The sequence below is a fragment of the Hirundo rustica genome, chromosome 1 (genome assembly GCF_015227805.2).
Source record: "Hirundo rustica isolate bHirRus1 chromosome 1, bHirRus1.pri.v3, whole genome shotgun sequence".
Taxonomy (NCBI): Eukaryota; Metazoa; Chordata; class Aves; order Passeriformes; family Hirundinidae; genus Hirundo; species Hirundo rustica.
In genome coordinates, this window is record NC_053450.1 from 32266219 (window position 1) to 32282530 (window position 16312).

Below are 16312 nucleotides of genomic sequence, written 5' to 3' on the forward strand. Positions count from 1 at the left end.
CAGAATAGACAAAATTTTCCCTCTTTGGATTGCTGTCAGATACTGATATCTTAACATTTCTGATTTTAATTAAATTCTAAAATGTGTTTTAGGCTCCTTTTTATGAAGACAAACTTGTATAGTTGGTCTTCATGTGTAAGTAAATGGATCTACTGAATTTTTTGCTATTCTTATATACACATGTTCTTTGCTATTTTGTAACCAATGTTACCAAATCTCCTCTTTAGGGGAGATTGAATTTCCATTGTCATAAAAGGTTCTCATCTCTGAACTTTTGATGACAAAGTGTACAAAGGTTGACTGCCTTTGAGGTTTATTTGATGCTGGTCTAGGGAAGTGCCAGAAAGAAAATTGACTTCACAACATCTCTGCCATTTAAATTAAGCATTTATAAAATGGTTTTGTGACTTTACTCCTTGTGTTTTAATTCATAATAGTGTTTCTTTCTGGGCAGAAAGAAGAAGGTAAACACTAGGATTCTAACCTGTTTTTCAATGCATGAGCAATGTATACAGCTTATGAAAATGTTTGCATTGGGTTTTCAGTTTGCCTGTGTATTATATCTCAGTGCCAGGTAGGAAATTTCAGTTTTCAGGGCTGATTGACAGAGACAGAAAGTTATTTCAATATTTTCAGAATGTAAATTGTGAATGTATAAGGGCCTTTTGTTTGTGAGTTATGTGGCTGAATTGTAGTCTGATTTCTGATATATTTGATGGGATACTGAATCATTTCTGTGTTGAAAAATCAACACTTTCTTTTCCCCTGGACTTTTTTTTAAGTTCTACTAAGCACTGGAAAACAGCTACAAGTATGTGATAAACCTGTGTTTTAAAACATTGGATATTGAATGGAAATGAGGTACTAAATCCCCAAACTATATATTTTTATTCCTTTGGAGTTTAATATCATTTTGACTAGTAGTGTGGTCGAAGTGAACTTGTAGATGGTAACCTTAAAATTGTTGGCAGGCAAAAGAACAGTAGAAGTGAGAAAGCCTTGAACTTTTTGTCGTCTAGATGTCTTGGAAATGACAAAACATATTGTGTAACTGTTTATATGGAGAAAATTGACTCTGAGAGCAGTGCCAATGACAGTACTTCACAGAGGCTGCATTTCTCTTGCTCAGTAGATTGTAAGAAGCTGTTCTGGTAGTTGTTATAGAAACAGCTGGTTGCAGTGGCTGATTTATCTCTGTCAAAATAGGCAAGAATTACCTGAGCTACTGCCATAACACTTTAATAAGTGCTATGGCTCTGTAGGTTCTGAGATGCAGTTAGTGTAAAGTTTTTAGTCTGTGTTGTGCAATCCAAATACTCTTCTTTTAGTTTTCTGTTCTGTCCTCTGGGATAATGTTAGAACAAGGCAAAGGCTTGCAGAGATGCCAAATGGAAGTGCCTTAGATTACTTGGAGGAGGAAGTTGTGCTGTTAAAGTCTTGTAGATTTAATTATAAATCTGATGATGTTAGGTAAATATGAAATGTTTCCTGCTAGGGGTAGAGCTCTTATAGAGGTGTTTGTAATACAACCAATTTAGTTATACCTCTGTGTAGTTTGTAACACAACAGCTCTTCCATTTGCCGTGTTGCAAATGTAAATGCCTTTGCATTTTACCCAAAAACTAAGCTTAAAATTTGTAACTTATTTTGCTTGTGTCTTCAGTTAAATTTCTAGGAGGGGAGTCATCCTTCTTTCTCACCTTTCAGTTTCACTTTTATTTTAAATTGTCAAGTGAAACTCCTTTTACCTTTCAAAAATTGATGAAGTGTACTTAATTTTGCATGTTTATTGTTGAACTTTATTTAGTATTTCAAATATTCCATACAATTTCTTTATAGAAACGATTACAAAAAGAACTATTGGCATTTCAAAATGATCCACCTCCGGGAATGACTCTAGATGAAAAGAGTGTACAAAATTCAATTACACAGTAAGTATATATACTGTTTCATTTCTGCTATCGTGCTGAAAAGACTAAGCAATGAGAAGTTCTCTTCACACTTCCACCACTTACTCCATGTAACTTTGTGAATTTTGCTTTTAGTCTAGGCAGTGAAACATTGTTCTCCTTAATAAGCATCTTGCAGTAAAGTGTTGGACACTTTCAGGAACGGGGTGGTCAATTTACTAAATTTTATTAGGCACTTTACTGTCTAACAAACTGGCAATTAGTAAAAGGTTCTGTATTTTTAGAATAAAATAATGTAATTATCTTTCATAGCTAGTAACCTCCAGAACTTTTCTAGATTTATTGAAATAGTGGACTAGCAGTTTTAGAGTTCTGTGATACTTGAAGTCGTAGCTGTTAATTTTCATTACCTTCTTTCTCTAAGGCAGGTGGAGAAAACTTCTTAAAAAGCAAAATGGTCTGGGCACGCTTGTTTGCACTTTTTTCCCCTGCCTTGGGTTTCTTGGTGATTCATGAAATGGGAAGAGAAACATGGTAAAATATTCTGTGTCTGTTGAAATGGACAGGAGTTGTTCTTGGTATTAATCTATTTTTTAGTTGATGGAAATTCAATATATTCAGACTGTGTTGACATTTTTTTCTTATAACTTTCTTAGTTTCATTTTAGAGAAATGTTAATAATTGAGCACATGTAACCATCGATGAGAGTATGATCTTAGACTATATGTTCTGGACTATGTTATTGATCGAAGGAGCAGCTTAAAACATAGAGCTGATGTTTTCACATCTGCATTTTGGGTGGTGGCACTCAGACCATGTTACATGAGGCCTTTCTGAGACTCATATGCACTGAGTTAAACACTCACTGCTTTTTAAATGACATGGGCCTTTATGACATTTCATGCAGATGAATATGACTAAAATTGAAATAACCATTTTTAGTTTTCCACAAAAATGAGTCAGTCTAATATTGCAAGTGGTGTTCACTTATTTCAACAGAAAACTATTAAATTGTGGAGCAGATGGAAAAGGATATCTCTTTCCAGAGTACTACCTCATTATAATTTTTGCCCAGTACAACTTTTATACCTTTCAATACCTTGCACATAAAAACTTTCTATTTACTGTCATGTTAGATTTTGAAACTGTCACTGTTTTAGAAGCTTCTTGTCACAAGTAAAATGATGTGTTTTTTTCTCTTTGAGGATTTTTGGTATTGGATAGCATGTTGTGAGTTCATTAATCAAATTACAGTTTTAGTTGCTTGTGTTAAAAATTTGTGTAGCAATACTTGCTTGGGTTTTAAAAATGTTGAATAAAATAATTGGATCAGATGATGTAACTGGATCATTTAAAACATTAAGCAATCTTTTATTTTAAATATACAAGGATTAGAAATTTGAGAAGGCTAAACTGTAAAGCACACAGGAAATATGGGTTCTACTGATTCCTTGACCATAAAAGGAGCAGTGTCCAGGCAAAGTTATCTTCTGCTTAGTAAACTATTTAAAAACCTTGAAAGTGGAAGTTCTGGATCAGAAGAACCAGTAAATCTAAAGAGTATTGGTGCACTGTGTGTATAAATGTAAAAGCAGAAGGCATAAGAAGAGATAAGTGATCTGGAGTGCAGATAGATTAAATCAAAGGCATCTTCACAGAGTTAAAATATGAAATGTACTTCATCTGCCTTCACTGTACAGCCATCACTGTGCTACTGTTGAAGATGCATTCCTCTTGAAGGCTGTGAGAGCTAGCAGTTTATTTAATATGCAGTTTTTCTCAAAGACAGCCAAAAACCAAAACAGAAAAATACAACCAGAAAAAAAAAAAAAAAAAAGAAAAACCCGAAGAGTGATAAGAGTGATAGAGGGAAAAATAAAAAAAATGCATGACTTAAATACAGAGGGAGAGTATATATTACATGAGAATGGAGAGGTCGAGAATAGGATCATCAGAGCTGCCAGCTGGAGATGTCGACTTTTCTGAGTATACTACTGTTCTGCAAAATCTCAGCTGCCTTCCTTGAGGTGATGTAAACCATATCTAAGTATTTTTGTAAACTCTTTACTTTATGTTGCTTGGATCTGTAAAACTCAATCAAAGGTGAACAACCGAAAAGTGGTGCTGCAAATCGTATTACGTGGTCAGCAGTAGAAGTCTAAAATCATAGAAGTTGGATAGCAGAATGTTGCAGCATGTGTTGAACAATATGCAAAGCATCTGGTTTTAGCTGTATGAAAAAAACCACAGTGCAGAGCCAACAACAATAAAATCCCCACATGCTGCACCACCACCCTCTTCCCCAGCAACTCCACCTGTCAGCTACTTTAATGTTATGGTGGAAGGAGCAGAAGCAGAGTAAAAAGAATATTGATATGTTGAGGTGTTATCTTTGTTACAGATTCAAATTACCCTTTTATTGGTTTTGTTTTAATTTTCTGGGACCTTTTAATTTTTACACCCCTAACTTTTCCAGTTTTCATTCCGTATACCTGCAAGATATCATTTAATTTCTGAGTTTTTCACAGATGTAAGTAGAAGATGAGCTTTGCCCTTTCCCCTTGGTTACAGATTTTATTTTAATAAACTGTGTTGGTGTTTTTCCTTGACTGATAAGTAGAACAACACCAAAAAAAAGTATACTAGTTTGTTTCCTTCCAAACCTTTTAAATTTTCAAGCAGGTTTGTTTTTTTCAGCTTTGTCATCTTACATAAACAGCCATTTCTTGGGGACTGATGGGTCATTGTAGTGTTCAAATCATAATTACATTTATGATTTGCATCACTGTGTCAGTGCCTGTATGCAAAACACCAGGCTTGTTTCTTTCAAATACAGGCTTGATGTATTGCTCACTTTTGTGACTGTTACAGTGTTAGAAGAGAAGCTGGATGGTCTGATTGTGATTGATACTTGATTTGATTGATCCAGTGCTCCAGGAGTACAAGTATTAATTTGTCAGTCTGCAATGCTAACAGCTTTTTCCCCTATTCCTTAGGTGGATTGTAGACATGGAAGGTGCTCCGGGAACACTCTATGAAGGGGAAAAATTTCAGCTTTTATTTAAGTTTAGTAGTCGGTATCCTTTTGATTCTCCTCAGGTAACTGCTGCCTTCTTTCTCACTTACTGCTGCCTTCAGGTTACAGCTGTATGACGTGTGCTGAGTATTGCATTATCCGCATAGCCTCATGTCAGCTTTGCTTACTTTATATTAAACACAATGTGCAGATGCCTTTTCTTTACAGATGATTCTGCCGTGAAGTGTAGGGCTCTGATGTCTGCTTGGACATATGGAAATAGTGTAAACTGGAGGCTTCTTTGATGTTGATATTCATGTCAGGAAATACAGGGTAAAGTAGGAAGATCCCCTTTACTGTGATGCAGGAGCCAAGTAAACAATAAACTGGTGCTTCATTCCTTCTTACTTTCAACATATTTTTTTCTGGTTGATTTTTAAGACTCTTGCATCTTCTCTGCTGACATTGTTAATACAGATGAAGAAATACTGTGCTTCTTTCTGATAGGGATTCTCATAGATACACGACATGCTTGAGAGGCCTGCAAATAGTGTTATAACTGAGGTATGTGATACTGTGTTGCTTTCAAGACAACCTAGAGAGCTGAAGGGGCTGCAGAACTTAGAGACTGCAGAATGTGCTGTGTACATCTATTGCTCCATTACCTGAGGGAAACCTTTCAAAATATGGCTGATAAGAGTAGTGGTCAGCTGTCACCCTGCTTTTCTGAAAAAGGAAGGGAAAAAGCAAGAGTATCTGTTTCAGCTCGGAGTTCTAGAAATTATCTCTGCGGCTTCTCTTGTTGGTGTTAAAACTGAAGCATGGAGCTCTGAGAGACACTTGAGCCATAAAAATTAACATCTTTTTAGGTACCATGACGAACATTAGAATGCTGAGTTTCAGTCTTTTACAGAACGAACTGGCCACCAGAGCTGGTACTTCTGCACCTTTGCAAGGTACTAATAGGTGATCCACAAGAGGATAGTCAGTTTAATTTGATTCCAAGTTGTTTGTCTTCATTACCCAACTTGTGTGTGTGGCTCTGTGCAGTTTATTATTAAGCAGCAAATTAGATCCATACATCTACACTGAATTTTATTGCAGAAAACTATAAAAAATTTAAGTACTGGATTGTTTTAGATGGCTAGAATTTCAGGTTTTCAAACATTGCTGTCCAATAGGGTCATTCTGCACTACAAATCTCTTGGTCATAATTACCTCTCCTGCAAATCTAGTTACTATGAAATGACAGTTTTCTCTTGTGCTGCTTTAATTATTTGGATGTTTTCTGCCTTTAAATATATGTTGTCTGTCATTGACTGCATGCTTTTATTTGCCTAGTCTGCCTAGTTCAGGTTGTCATGTAAAAGTAGGATATTAGTTACAAGTGAAACACATTACAGGATTATGAAGGTAAGCCCTTCAGTGCTTAAGAAATACCGGTGTAAAGACCCATGAAAGATCATTCTGCATCCAGTTTTTCTTATGCCTTAGAATCCTGTCTGCCATTTTGCAGATAAATTAAGCTCTCTAATTCCAGTTTCCTATATGATGAAAGTGTTGCTGCTTGTTACAGTGAGGAGGTGGGTGTGTTGTGATCATGTTTACGTATTTCAATGCATACCTATGTAGCTTAAGAAATGCTTAAGAAACTGCTGGGTAATATAGTTATGAGTGGTAGAGATTTATGTTTTTATTGCATAAGAGGAGTTGGAAAAGGAGTTCAGGATTATAATACTGATACAAAGATTTCACTTTTGCTCTCTTTCCATTGGTCCTGAACTAATGATGTGCTTGACAAAACTTGATATAAGAGCAGTGGTTGTCAAAGTTGTTTTCTAGCCTTTTTTTATCTGTGATAGTATCTCTTAATAGAGAGGAGTTCTGTTTCTGAATGCTTTTCTTACATATTCTCCATATAAAATAAAAAAAAATCTATTTGAAGTAATGTTTTTAAAATATTTTCTATTTGGTAACTTTCTTTGATTTCACAAGTCCATTATTTATAGTTAATAAGATTGATGAATTTTAATTCTTTATGCTGGAACCTGGATGAGTTGTCCAGAACTTTATTTCTTATTTATTTATTTATAGAAATTTTCACTTGTGAATCTTACTGTGCTTCTTGGTGTGTAACATTGTGGCTTATCAAATCATTAAAATCCAGTGTTCTGGATAGACAGCTGTTTTCCTTAGGACATAGAAGACTGAGGCTGCAAGATTTTGCACTGCCTTTACATTGTTACCTTTGCAATTTTTCTATGCTGCATAAATATTAATAAAAAGTCCCCTATATTTAACCATTTCTTTAACTCCATCTTCACTAGCTACTTAGGCTTCAGTTGATTATTTTACATTTCTCTTAATAGTTTCCAAAATTGAATTAACCCAACAAGGTAAAGTGTGTTATTTAGTGTAAGTGAAAATGGCAGACCTGCTTCTTAAATAAGATTATATTGTTTTCCCCAAACCAATACAGTTTTATTTAAAAGTGGGACTATAAATTAGTTACTTTTGTTCTCTTTTTTTAGGTCATGTTTACTGGAGACAATATCCCTGTTCATCCTCATGTTTATAGCAATGGTCATATCTGTTTATCCATTCTAACGGAAGACTGGTCTCCAGCCCTCTCAGTGCAATCTGTTTGTCTTAGCATTATTAGCATGCTTTCCAGCTGCAAAGAAAAGGTATGGGCTTTTTTAGCACTGTTGAAGTAGAATAAGTAAAAGTTAGTAATTTTCTACTTTACAAAGTAAAATTTTCATTTCCCAAAATCTAAAACAGGCAAAACTACTGTATCTACATTTCTACTGCTGAGAAAATACTAAGCTAGAACTGCAAAATAAACAGTGCAGTAAGTACTTTGCCACTGTTTTCATGGTAACCTGCTTATATATCATTACTGGAAAAGAGCAGTGGATAGAACCCTTCCAGTTGCACTAACTGGGGAGTTCAATCATGCTTCAGGACAATTCTTTGTAAGATTATCCTTCCTTTAAAGGCAGTGAGGAATGACTAGTGAAATATCTTTAGTGCAGATGCTTCTAACTTTGCATCTGTACTACTTCAGTGAGCTTGATAATTTTCGTTTCAGGGAAGTAAACGGTGCTAAGTTGCTTTTTTGGCATAACACCTTAGACCTTTTTGTAAAGAGATTGCCCTTTCACTTTTGACCATTTCTTTCGCAGAGGGCTGTCTGTGGAAGTTAGATGTGGTCCAAGCTTGTCTCTATGTGCTATCCAAACATGCCTGTTTATTTTGCATCCCAACCAGTCCTAGTCGTATATGTAGTCAAAAAAACACCCCAAAATGGCTTTGTATTGTATTCTATCCTATGAGTTTTGTAAATTATGGCACTTATGAAGAAAACTGATGAATATGTAATAATGGTCAGATACTTAAATTTATTTTTTCACTCACTGAGCTGAGCCTTAGAATGGGAATTGGATGTAATGCATCAGAATTAAGATTCCAAACTGCAAAGGAATTTAATTTGGGGGCTTTTTTTGAACAACAGCTGTTTCTTGTGAGTTAGTCTCTTCTGTTTGTTGATTTTTTTTCTTTTTTTCACTTTTTTTCTCCCCCAGTTCATCACCAAATTGTTTGATATCTTTTACTATTTTATTTTCTTGGAGTATCTCAAGTAAGAATTTGTTACCTGGATCTTTAAGAGGTTTCTCTTGACCAAAAAGGTCTAATCTTGCCTATTACCTCATTTTTGCTGCCTTCACATGGTAATCTTTCATAAGCTTATTAAATAGTTCATGTATTACAATATGAGGATTGTTTGATTATTTGTAGGTCTTTTCTTCTGTTGCAGAGGCGACCTCCAGATAACTCATTTTATGTAAGAACATGTAACAAGAATCCAAAGAAAACAAAATGGTGGTATCATGGTAAGTATCTAACTAGGACCAGAAACTTTTAAGTTCTTTCAGGCTGAAGGTAATTAAATTGTAGGAAAGTAGGATAAATGTCTTCAAAGCATTAAACTATTTTTTTTTAATTTAAAAAGTTATTTAAATCCTGTTCCTGAGATACACTGCTGTGATTTTTTTTTTTTTTTTTTTCTATATCACATTTGAATAATTCCTGGGGGAAATTGAAACATGTTTTAAATTGTAAGATTGACTTTGAATGAAAGTTCTTGTAAAGTGCATCAATCCATGACAAGTTTAAAGTTTGGTATTGGGGAAAGTCCATGATGGAACTAGGTTTTGCTCTAAACAATTTTTTTGTTGTTGTTATTGATATTAACACTTTAAAAACTTTTATGTTGTTAAAAAGATACCTATATATTTGTAAACAGCTATGTGTTTTGATACATTTCCACTCTTAATCAGAATTTCCATTATGGGAGAGTTGACTGACTTTAAAGGCTCCTAAAAACTAATACTCAATAATATAGTAATGAGATTCTCCATGGGCACGATAAAGAAGGAAAAAACCCACTGAAACTGCTAGTGTCTTCAGTGCTAGTGTTGTCTTGGGTTTTTTGTTTTCTTTGTTTGTTTTTGGTTTGGGCTTTGCTTTTCTTTTGCTTTTGTGCTTTTTTCTTTCCATGTGTTCTGTGTTTTGCGTTGTACTGTGTGGTTTCTTTCTTCGGCCTCAGCATTTGTTGTTCTCCCCCCAGAACTGCAGTTGGCTGTATGTGCTTGTCTTACCCATTGGTGAGGAAAGAGGGAAGAAGAGGGTAGAGATGGGCCATACTTTGTTCCTCTCCCCTCTTGTTAGCAATGCTTTCCTTGCTTTCCCTAGGAGAATTCTGTACAAATGGTAGTTGTTGGAAGTGCAAGTACTTTGGAAAGGGATATATCAGAGCAGGTAATACTCTATGGTAGTGTTGTGCAGAAAAGTTGATTTCATCACTGCCTCTTGCTGAAGGTTCCACCATAAGACATCCTCTGTTTTTCATGGCCTCCCCACTCCAGGATATATTCTGTTCCTAAAGTGAAATTAGATCTAGTATTTTGAGGCAGTGAGAGTTCGTGACTGGAGAGGCAAAGTCCAAAGTCTTCACCCCTAAAATTCTTAAGATTCTTAAAACCCCATGGATGGCCTAACAAGAAAAACTTGATCATTTCATAATTCTTGCTGACACCCCTGGGGTTTTGACATATGGTAATGGAACAGAATGAAACTCTGTTTCTCATAGTACAGTAATACTAACTCCAAAACAAGGTGGCTTCATGTACAGTGAGGTGCTGTATGAGATTAAGATATATCTAAGAAACTTGGGACCATCAGGTGGCTGTTTTTAAAGCTGACTCCAAGAATAATGATCATATTGCACCCAAGGATAGATTTTTCATCCGTACCAGATTATTCACCAGGCACTTCCTTTTCTCTCTGCTTTCATGCTCTTGTAATGTGTTTGATGCTTCTCCATTTCTAGTTTTGGTTTCTCTTAAATGGCAGTTTTGGGAGAATTTTTGTTAACTTTCTATTTTCACTTGCTAATTATTTTTAAAGAGAAACAGGTAAAGTTCCATTTTTTGGCTTTACCTTGTGATTAAAATATGTTCTGTCTGCTTTTAATTTGTACTAATCTCATTTTGATTTAGAATAGAAATCTATAAAAGGAGAACAGTCTGCAGATATTGCTTTTATTTCTTAATCATGAAATTCAATTTGTGTTAAGCAAGCAAAACAGAAACTTAGTATGAAAAGAAATCAGAGTTACTGATTCTGAAGGTTGCTATATTATTATGGTTCAAAACCATGGCTTACAGTTCATTGAATGGGTATTTTAGTTACTGTGAAGTAACTATGCAGTGGGTTTTTTTGGAAGTCAGAAACCCTTGCCCCTCCTCGAATTAGAGCAATGTAAAAACCAACCTGAGGCAAGAGAAAGAAAGTCAGATCATTTAAATAACTCATACTGTCTTGGTTAAAAATTCTTTGGGCTCCCCACCACCTTAAATTCTTACATAAAAAATAAAATATTCCTGATGTCCACTGGATAAATATTTCATAAATTATAAGATTGTTTTCCCTTCCAGTTTTGTGTTTGTGTCATTTGCTTCTTTTCTCAGTTAATTTTGTTTCTCCTATGTGGACTTAGAACAAGTCTGCCAAGGCATGATCTTTAAATTGTCAGTGTTTTCTAAACAGGCTTAAAGAAATTGTATGTTACAGTAAAATGGGAAGTGTGAAAAGATGCTTCTGTCATGTTTATTTTCTGCTGATGCTTCAGCTGAAGTGTTATGTATCTAATGTTGTGGTTGAAACACATTTGGCTGGGTAAGTGAGGGAAGAAAAAACAAGCCCATCCAGGAAAGAAAACCAGCTTTAATTAAATGCCAGTGCTAATACAACAACCTGTAGAGAGAGATACAGAGTGGTTCTGCCACTTCTGCTGTCAGCTGCCCATGGGACTGGTTTAGCTTTAATGTGACATTTTAGCTCTGTGTTTTGAAGAGATAGGAAGAAATCTGTTGTATGTATTAATATATGCATTTGAAGGAAAATATTTTTTTTCAGTATGTGCCTGGAATTTATTTACCTGGGAGTAAAATAGTCCATGCTTGGGAGCTGGTATAAAGCAAACCCAGATGAGCACAAAGCAATAAAGTGCCACTTTAAGATATGTTCTGGCATGTAACTATGTATCTGCATTCAATAGAGTTTTTAATGTGTTATATCATCCCTGCCCCAACACAGCAGCTTATTCCATGAGCAGAATTGTAGAGCTTTGTTTGCTACAAAATTGTCCTCACAAGCCCTGTTTTAAAGCTCCTGATCTTTGATAACTGAAAATATTTCTAGATTGTCTACCCTACCCGATGTCTGTTTTAACTGTACATTGATTTTCCTGCTGGTTTTCAATCTGAGAATTGCTCATGTTGTGTTATCCAGGCTGAAATTGGTTTCATAAAGCTTTTGACTTCCTTTGTTCTCAGGAGGGAGATTTTTTGATTTTTTTTTTTTTTTGGGGGGGGGGTGGTGGGGGAAGGAGGGGAAGGCAGCAACGAGGGGGCAGGGGGGAGGGGAAAGGCAATGGTGTTTGCTTTCAACCAGCATTTCCTTCCTATGTTTGAGTTTGGAGGTTTTGGTTTTGTTTTTTTCTTAAGTGGAAAGTGTTTTCTCTGATATTTGGCCTAAAATTTTAGTATACCATTTAAATATTCCTTGCTCTCTTTTGCATCTTTGTCCTTTTTTTTTTTTTTTTTTTTTCATGTACAGTAGCCTACTAAAAAATTAAAGAGTTTTTTTACGAGTAATAGCTTTGATATGATATTTTCCCATGAGAATGTAGAATGTTTGTGAGGCTACATTTTTTAGGTGTGGGAGGTTAACAAGTAAGTCCTTTAAAAATAACCAGGCAGACAGTAAGTTTGCTTTCTGTTAACAACTCAATATTTACTGCTAGAAGGTGCAAATATGCAGCAGGTTGATGTGTGAAGGAGAATGTTTAAAAGGGGGAGCATTAGTATGGAGCATAATGCAGAAAAGATAGGCATAAAGCATATATTTTTCTAGTATGTTCTGTCTAACCACAGTATCTAAAATTTAGTGTATGTAATTTACTTTCAGGTTTAAGATTTTAGGATAGTAGCCTATTTTTGCATAAATCTGTCTATTGTTTTGTATTGAGTTTTATAATAAATTAAAAAGTCTGATAAATAAATTGAGTATGATAAATAAATTAATATACATATATGTGTGTACATATATACACACACATATAAATGTATAAAGAGTTAAGAATGCATCAGAAGCAGCTCACTCTGGCAGGTCTTATCCCTATATATTCCTTATAAAAGGATGTCTTAATTGATAACTATTGTGGATCTGCTGTACTTCAAGGGTGCAAAATGTTAAGCATGTTCAATTTTTCATTTTCCTCACAAGTGGCTTTCTAGATATAAAGCATGGAAATGAGTGTCGTTTTAATGGATTATTTGCTAGTACTAATCTCTTTGGGGGTGTATGTGTATTTTGTAAGTTTAATTTTTGTTACTTTCTTTTCTCCCTGAGTTGTTATTGAACAAAACAACAGAATTATTTAATCAGGGTATTTCCTCTGCATGTTACTGTCTGTGCTAGGAATTGTTTCTGCCTATTGCACCTTGCTAATGTGGAATTAGAATGTTTATATGTTTTCCATAAATGCTCTTCTTTTATTTTAAAGATGACACATGTTGATGCCACCATTTTGTGATCCTCGTAGCAGAAGATAGTCCTACTGAGAAAATGAGCACTTTGATCATTCAGTCTTTGAACTTTAACCTTTGACTGGAAGTGACCTATAGGCAATGAAGACTACTTCCTTTGACTGCATTTTTACTAGTGTGCATTCTGGGCGCATGTTGATCGCTGGTTCAGTCCATGCAACTGACATGCTTTTATTAGTCATACAGTATTAATGCAGGTGTCCAGAAATGTCAGAATAATTCCATTATTTTTATTTTAAGCTTTTGGAAGAATTCCAGGTCTTCATATATTGTGCAATAACACTGAGCTCCTTGGCGGTTTTGGTGCATCCATTGCCGGCAATGGACATTGTACCAGGGAAAGGTTTTGCTCCTGCCACAAAAAAGATTTACGCATGACAGAGCTTATGAAAGTTTTGGATATATTTGGATTATAAGCGAGGGATTGACAATTACCTTAAATCCAGCCCATTCTTTTATATTTGGATTCTATGCACTGTGACCACAAAACTAGCAGCATAAGTTAACATGCCTAGCTGAAGGACTGTAATAAGATCATTACGTATTTATTAAATTGTTTATCTGCTGTCAAATTGTTTTGACATGGGCGGTTTTTCAAGTGACATTGGCAGAGAGGTACAATGTTATCCCTATGGTGAAATAAAACTACTTTTTGTATATAGTTATTCATATCTCTGAAGCAAAGGTATGAGTAATTTAGGGTATGAGTGATTTAAACATGAATTTATTTTGGAGATAGAGGATGGCAGTGATATAACTGAACTTGCTGCAGTCCGTAATTGGGCTTGTAATTTGTACTTTAGAGCTTTTTCCAAATAGATTGCACACTGTTATTTCCTGCTAGCCATCAGCATGAGCCCTACTGCCTACACCAATATTTCATTTATTTATGTGTTCAAAAGCAATCCATATAACATTTTTTGTTTGCCTTCACTGTTTCTTTTGTGTTGTATGTCATGTTTGAATGTTACAAAACAATATTTTGATTGAAAAGCTTTGTCAGAAAATATTTTCATGTAAATTATTTCTTTATCTTGTAAGCATCATCTTGTCTTTTAATCCTGTATTATAAAAAGAAAAAAAATACATTTTTGACAGAGGCTTAAAGTTTTCACAAAAAAGTGTGGACCTTCTTATTTAAGTTTAGACTAAAGTATATTTTCTTAACTCGCTTGTCCCATGTAGCCATGCCAATTTTTTCAGGCTTTTCTTCACTAAAAAAGGGGGAAAAGCCAAAAATCAGACATTTTTCTGTAGAGCAACATTTATTGAAATGGTAGTTGTTCTCAGCACTCTGTAATATTTTGATACTGCAATTAGGTGGTCTTTTTAGGATGCACTTTTATAAATTGAATACCTTTACACATATGCAAAATTTCTATGATTTTTTTTTACTGTTGCCTTACTGTTGCACTCAAAAAAAAAAAAAAAAAAAAAAAGAAAACCAGAAAAACTCAAGCAATTAATGCATGAATGTCTAAATCAAGTAGTAGTTTGATGTAAAAACAAAAGAAAAAAAAAAAAAATCCCTAAACCAAATCCACAATGAATAACTACAATAAAAAGCAGAAGATTGGCTGAAAAGACTGATTTTTTTTTTTTTTTTTTATTCTGCTGTATAACTGACATTTTATAGCCTTGTACATACTTCTGTTACCTATTGTTTAAAACACTTAAAAAAAAAGTATAGATGCTTAACTCAGGGTGGATAGAGTAGATGGATTTGCTTCAGAGAAGTATTTTGTAAAGCATCAGAACTGTAGATACTAGTAGTGAAGTGAAGTTACAATATTCTTCAGGAACTGCTTTTTTTCCTACTGTACTGAAAATATCTCTTGGCCTTTAAAACTCAATGGTAAAATCTAGCTTTGGATTTAAATTTGATGTGTGTATATATTTTCACAATGAGCCTTGGAAACATAGAATTAATTTTCTTTTAAGAGCCAAAAAAAGGAGTAGTTTTAAACAAAATAAGTAGTTATGCTCTAAAATTTTGTTTAGCAAAATTTTATTGCTGTGACATCATCAAACTAGTTACTTTTGGAAATGGTTCATGTGAAAGAGCAGTAATCTGATACTTAATTTGTATGATCCTATTCACTGCTCTGTATTAACTGAAACAATTGAGAAATTAATGTATGAGTGGTTCACATAATGGTTCCTATCAAAATAGTCCACAGGAAAGAGATCTTAACATGACCAGGTAATGTCTGAAGAAATGGCTTAAGTACATCTCAGATTCAGTTATCTTTTCATATAGTGGCTTGGGAAACTATGATACATGGTTCCAGAGAAGCTTTATGACATACCGTATGTATTTTGTTGAAGGTGGGTTTTGTAGTGCAAAGCATTATACATTTTATTGACCTGTGCTATCACATGGACTATAGTGAAGTTAAATAACCAAATTTATGCTGCTCTTTGATAAACCCTCACCCCCTGTAATATACTTAGATCAAGAAAGTGCAAGGTAGATTAGAAGAGAATGTACCTCAGGTCTTATAGTTTACAGTAGAAATGCCTCATTGTTTCTCTTGTAGATCTGTGGGTAAGTTCACCTATATAGAGAGGGCCGGGACAAAGCTTATATACCACTCAAGCCCTCAAAATAATGCAACTATTCTGACAATGCTATGATGTCCTGAAAAAGGGCTTGAATTAGATGGAGGTGGTGCCATCCTTTCCCAAGGGTGACCCTGTGTATGTAACTTTCTCTTGGAATTTTTCACATGGAATGGTTACAGAATTGGCTTGAAACTATCTTGCTTTTATTTTGTGTCAATATTCATGTTGTCAAACACTTTGTTTTGTGTTTAGTGTCTTTATACTATAACACAATAAATTCTTGTTTTAAAATAGATTATTACCCTTGAATGGAAATACGTGTGGACCTTTTCATGGTGGAGTGCAGAATCACAGTTCCTTACATTCAACCACTCTTAAGACAAAGCTGCCAGTAATTCTAAAATGTTGTGATGCATATCAGAGGAGAAATTTGCATAACAGGAAGGTGTTTCTTCATTCTCCGGAGGGTATCTGTTGTAACAGCTGAAAGAATTAATTTTAAAAAAATCACTAAGATATAATGCTTTCATTTCTCACAGATGAGCAAATAGTTCTTTATCATGGGGTTTTTTGCTATTTGACAAGAGCTTAAAATACTTAATGAGAAGTTTCAGATGCAGGATTCTTTTTTGCCTGCAGTGGTG

At 34.7% G+C, this 16312-nt stretch overlaps 1 protein-coding gene across 1 annotated transcript in view; it reads left to right on the top strand.

The window, feature by feature from the left end:
* The window catches only part of UBE2W (ubiquitin conjugating enzyme E2 W), a 32108-nt gene extending 16145 nt beyond the window's left edge, over positions 1–15963 (top strand). Inside the window, exons 2-6 of the mRNA XM_040068806.2 lie at positions 1840–1931; positions 4907–5009; positions 7458–7613; positions 8747–8822; positions 13061–15963. Coding sequence (XP_039924740.1) covers positions 1840–1931; positions 4907–5009; positions 7458–7613; positions 8747–8822; positions 13061–13074 — 441 coding nt within the window. The 3' untranslated portion in view covers positions 13075–15963. The remainder of the gene's footprint in view (positions 1–1839; positions 1932–4906; positions 5010–7457; positions 7614–8746; positions 8823–13060) is intronic.
* The last annotated feature ends 349 nt before the right edge of the window (positions 15964–16312 follow it).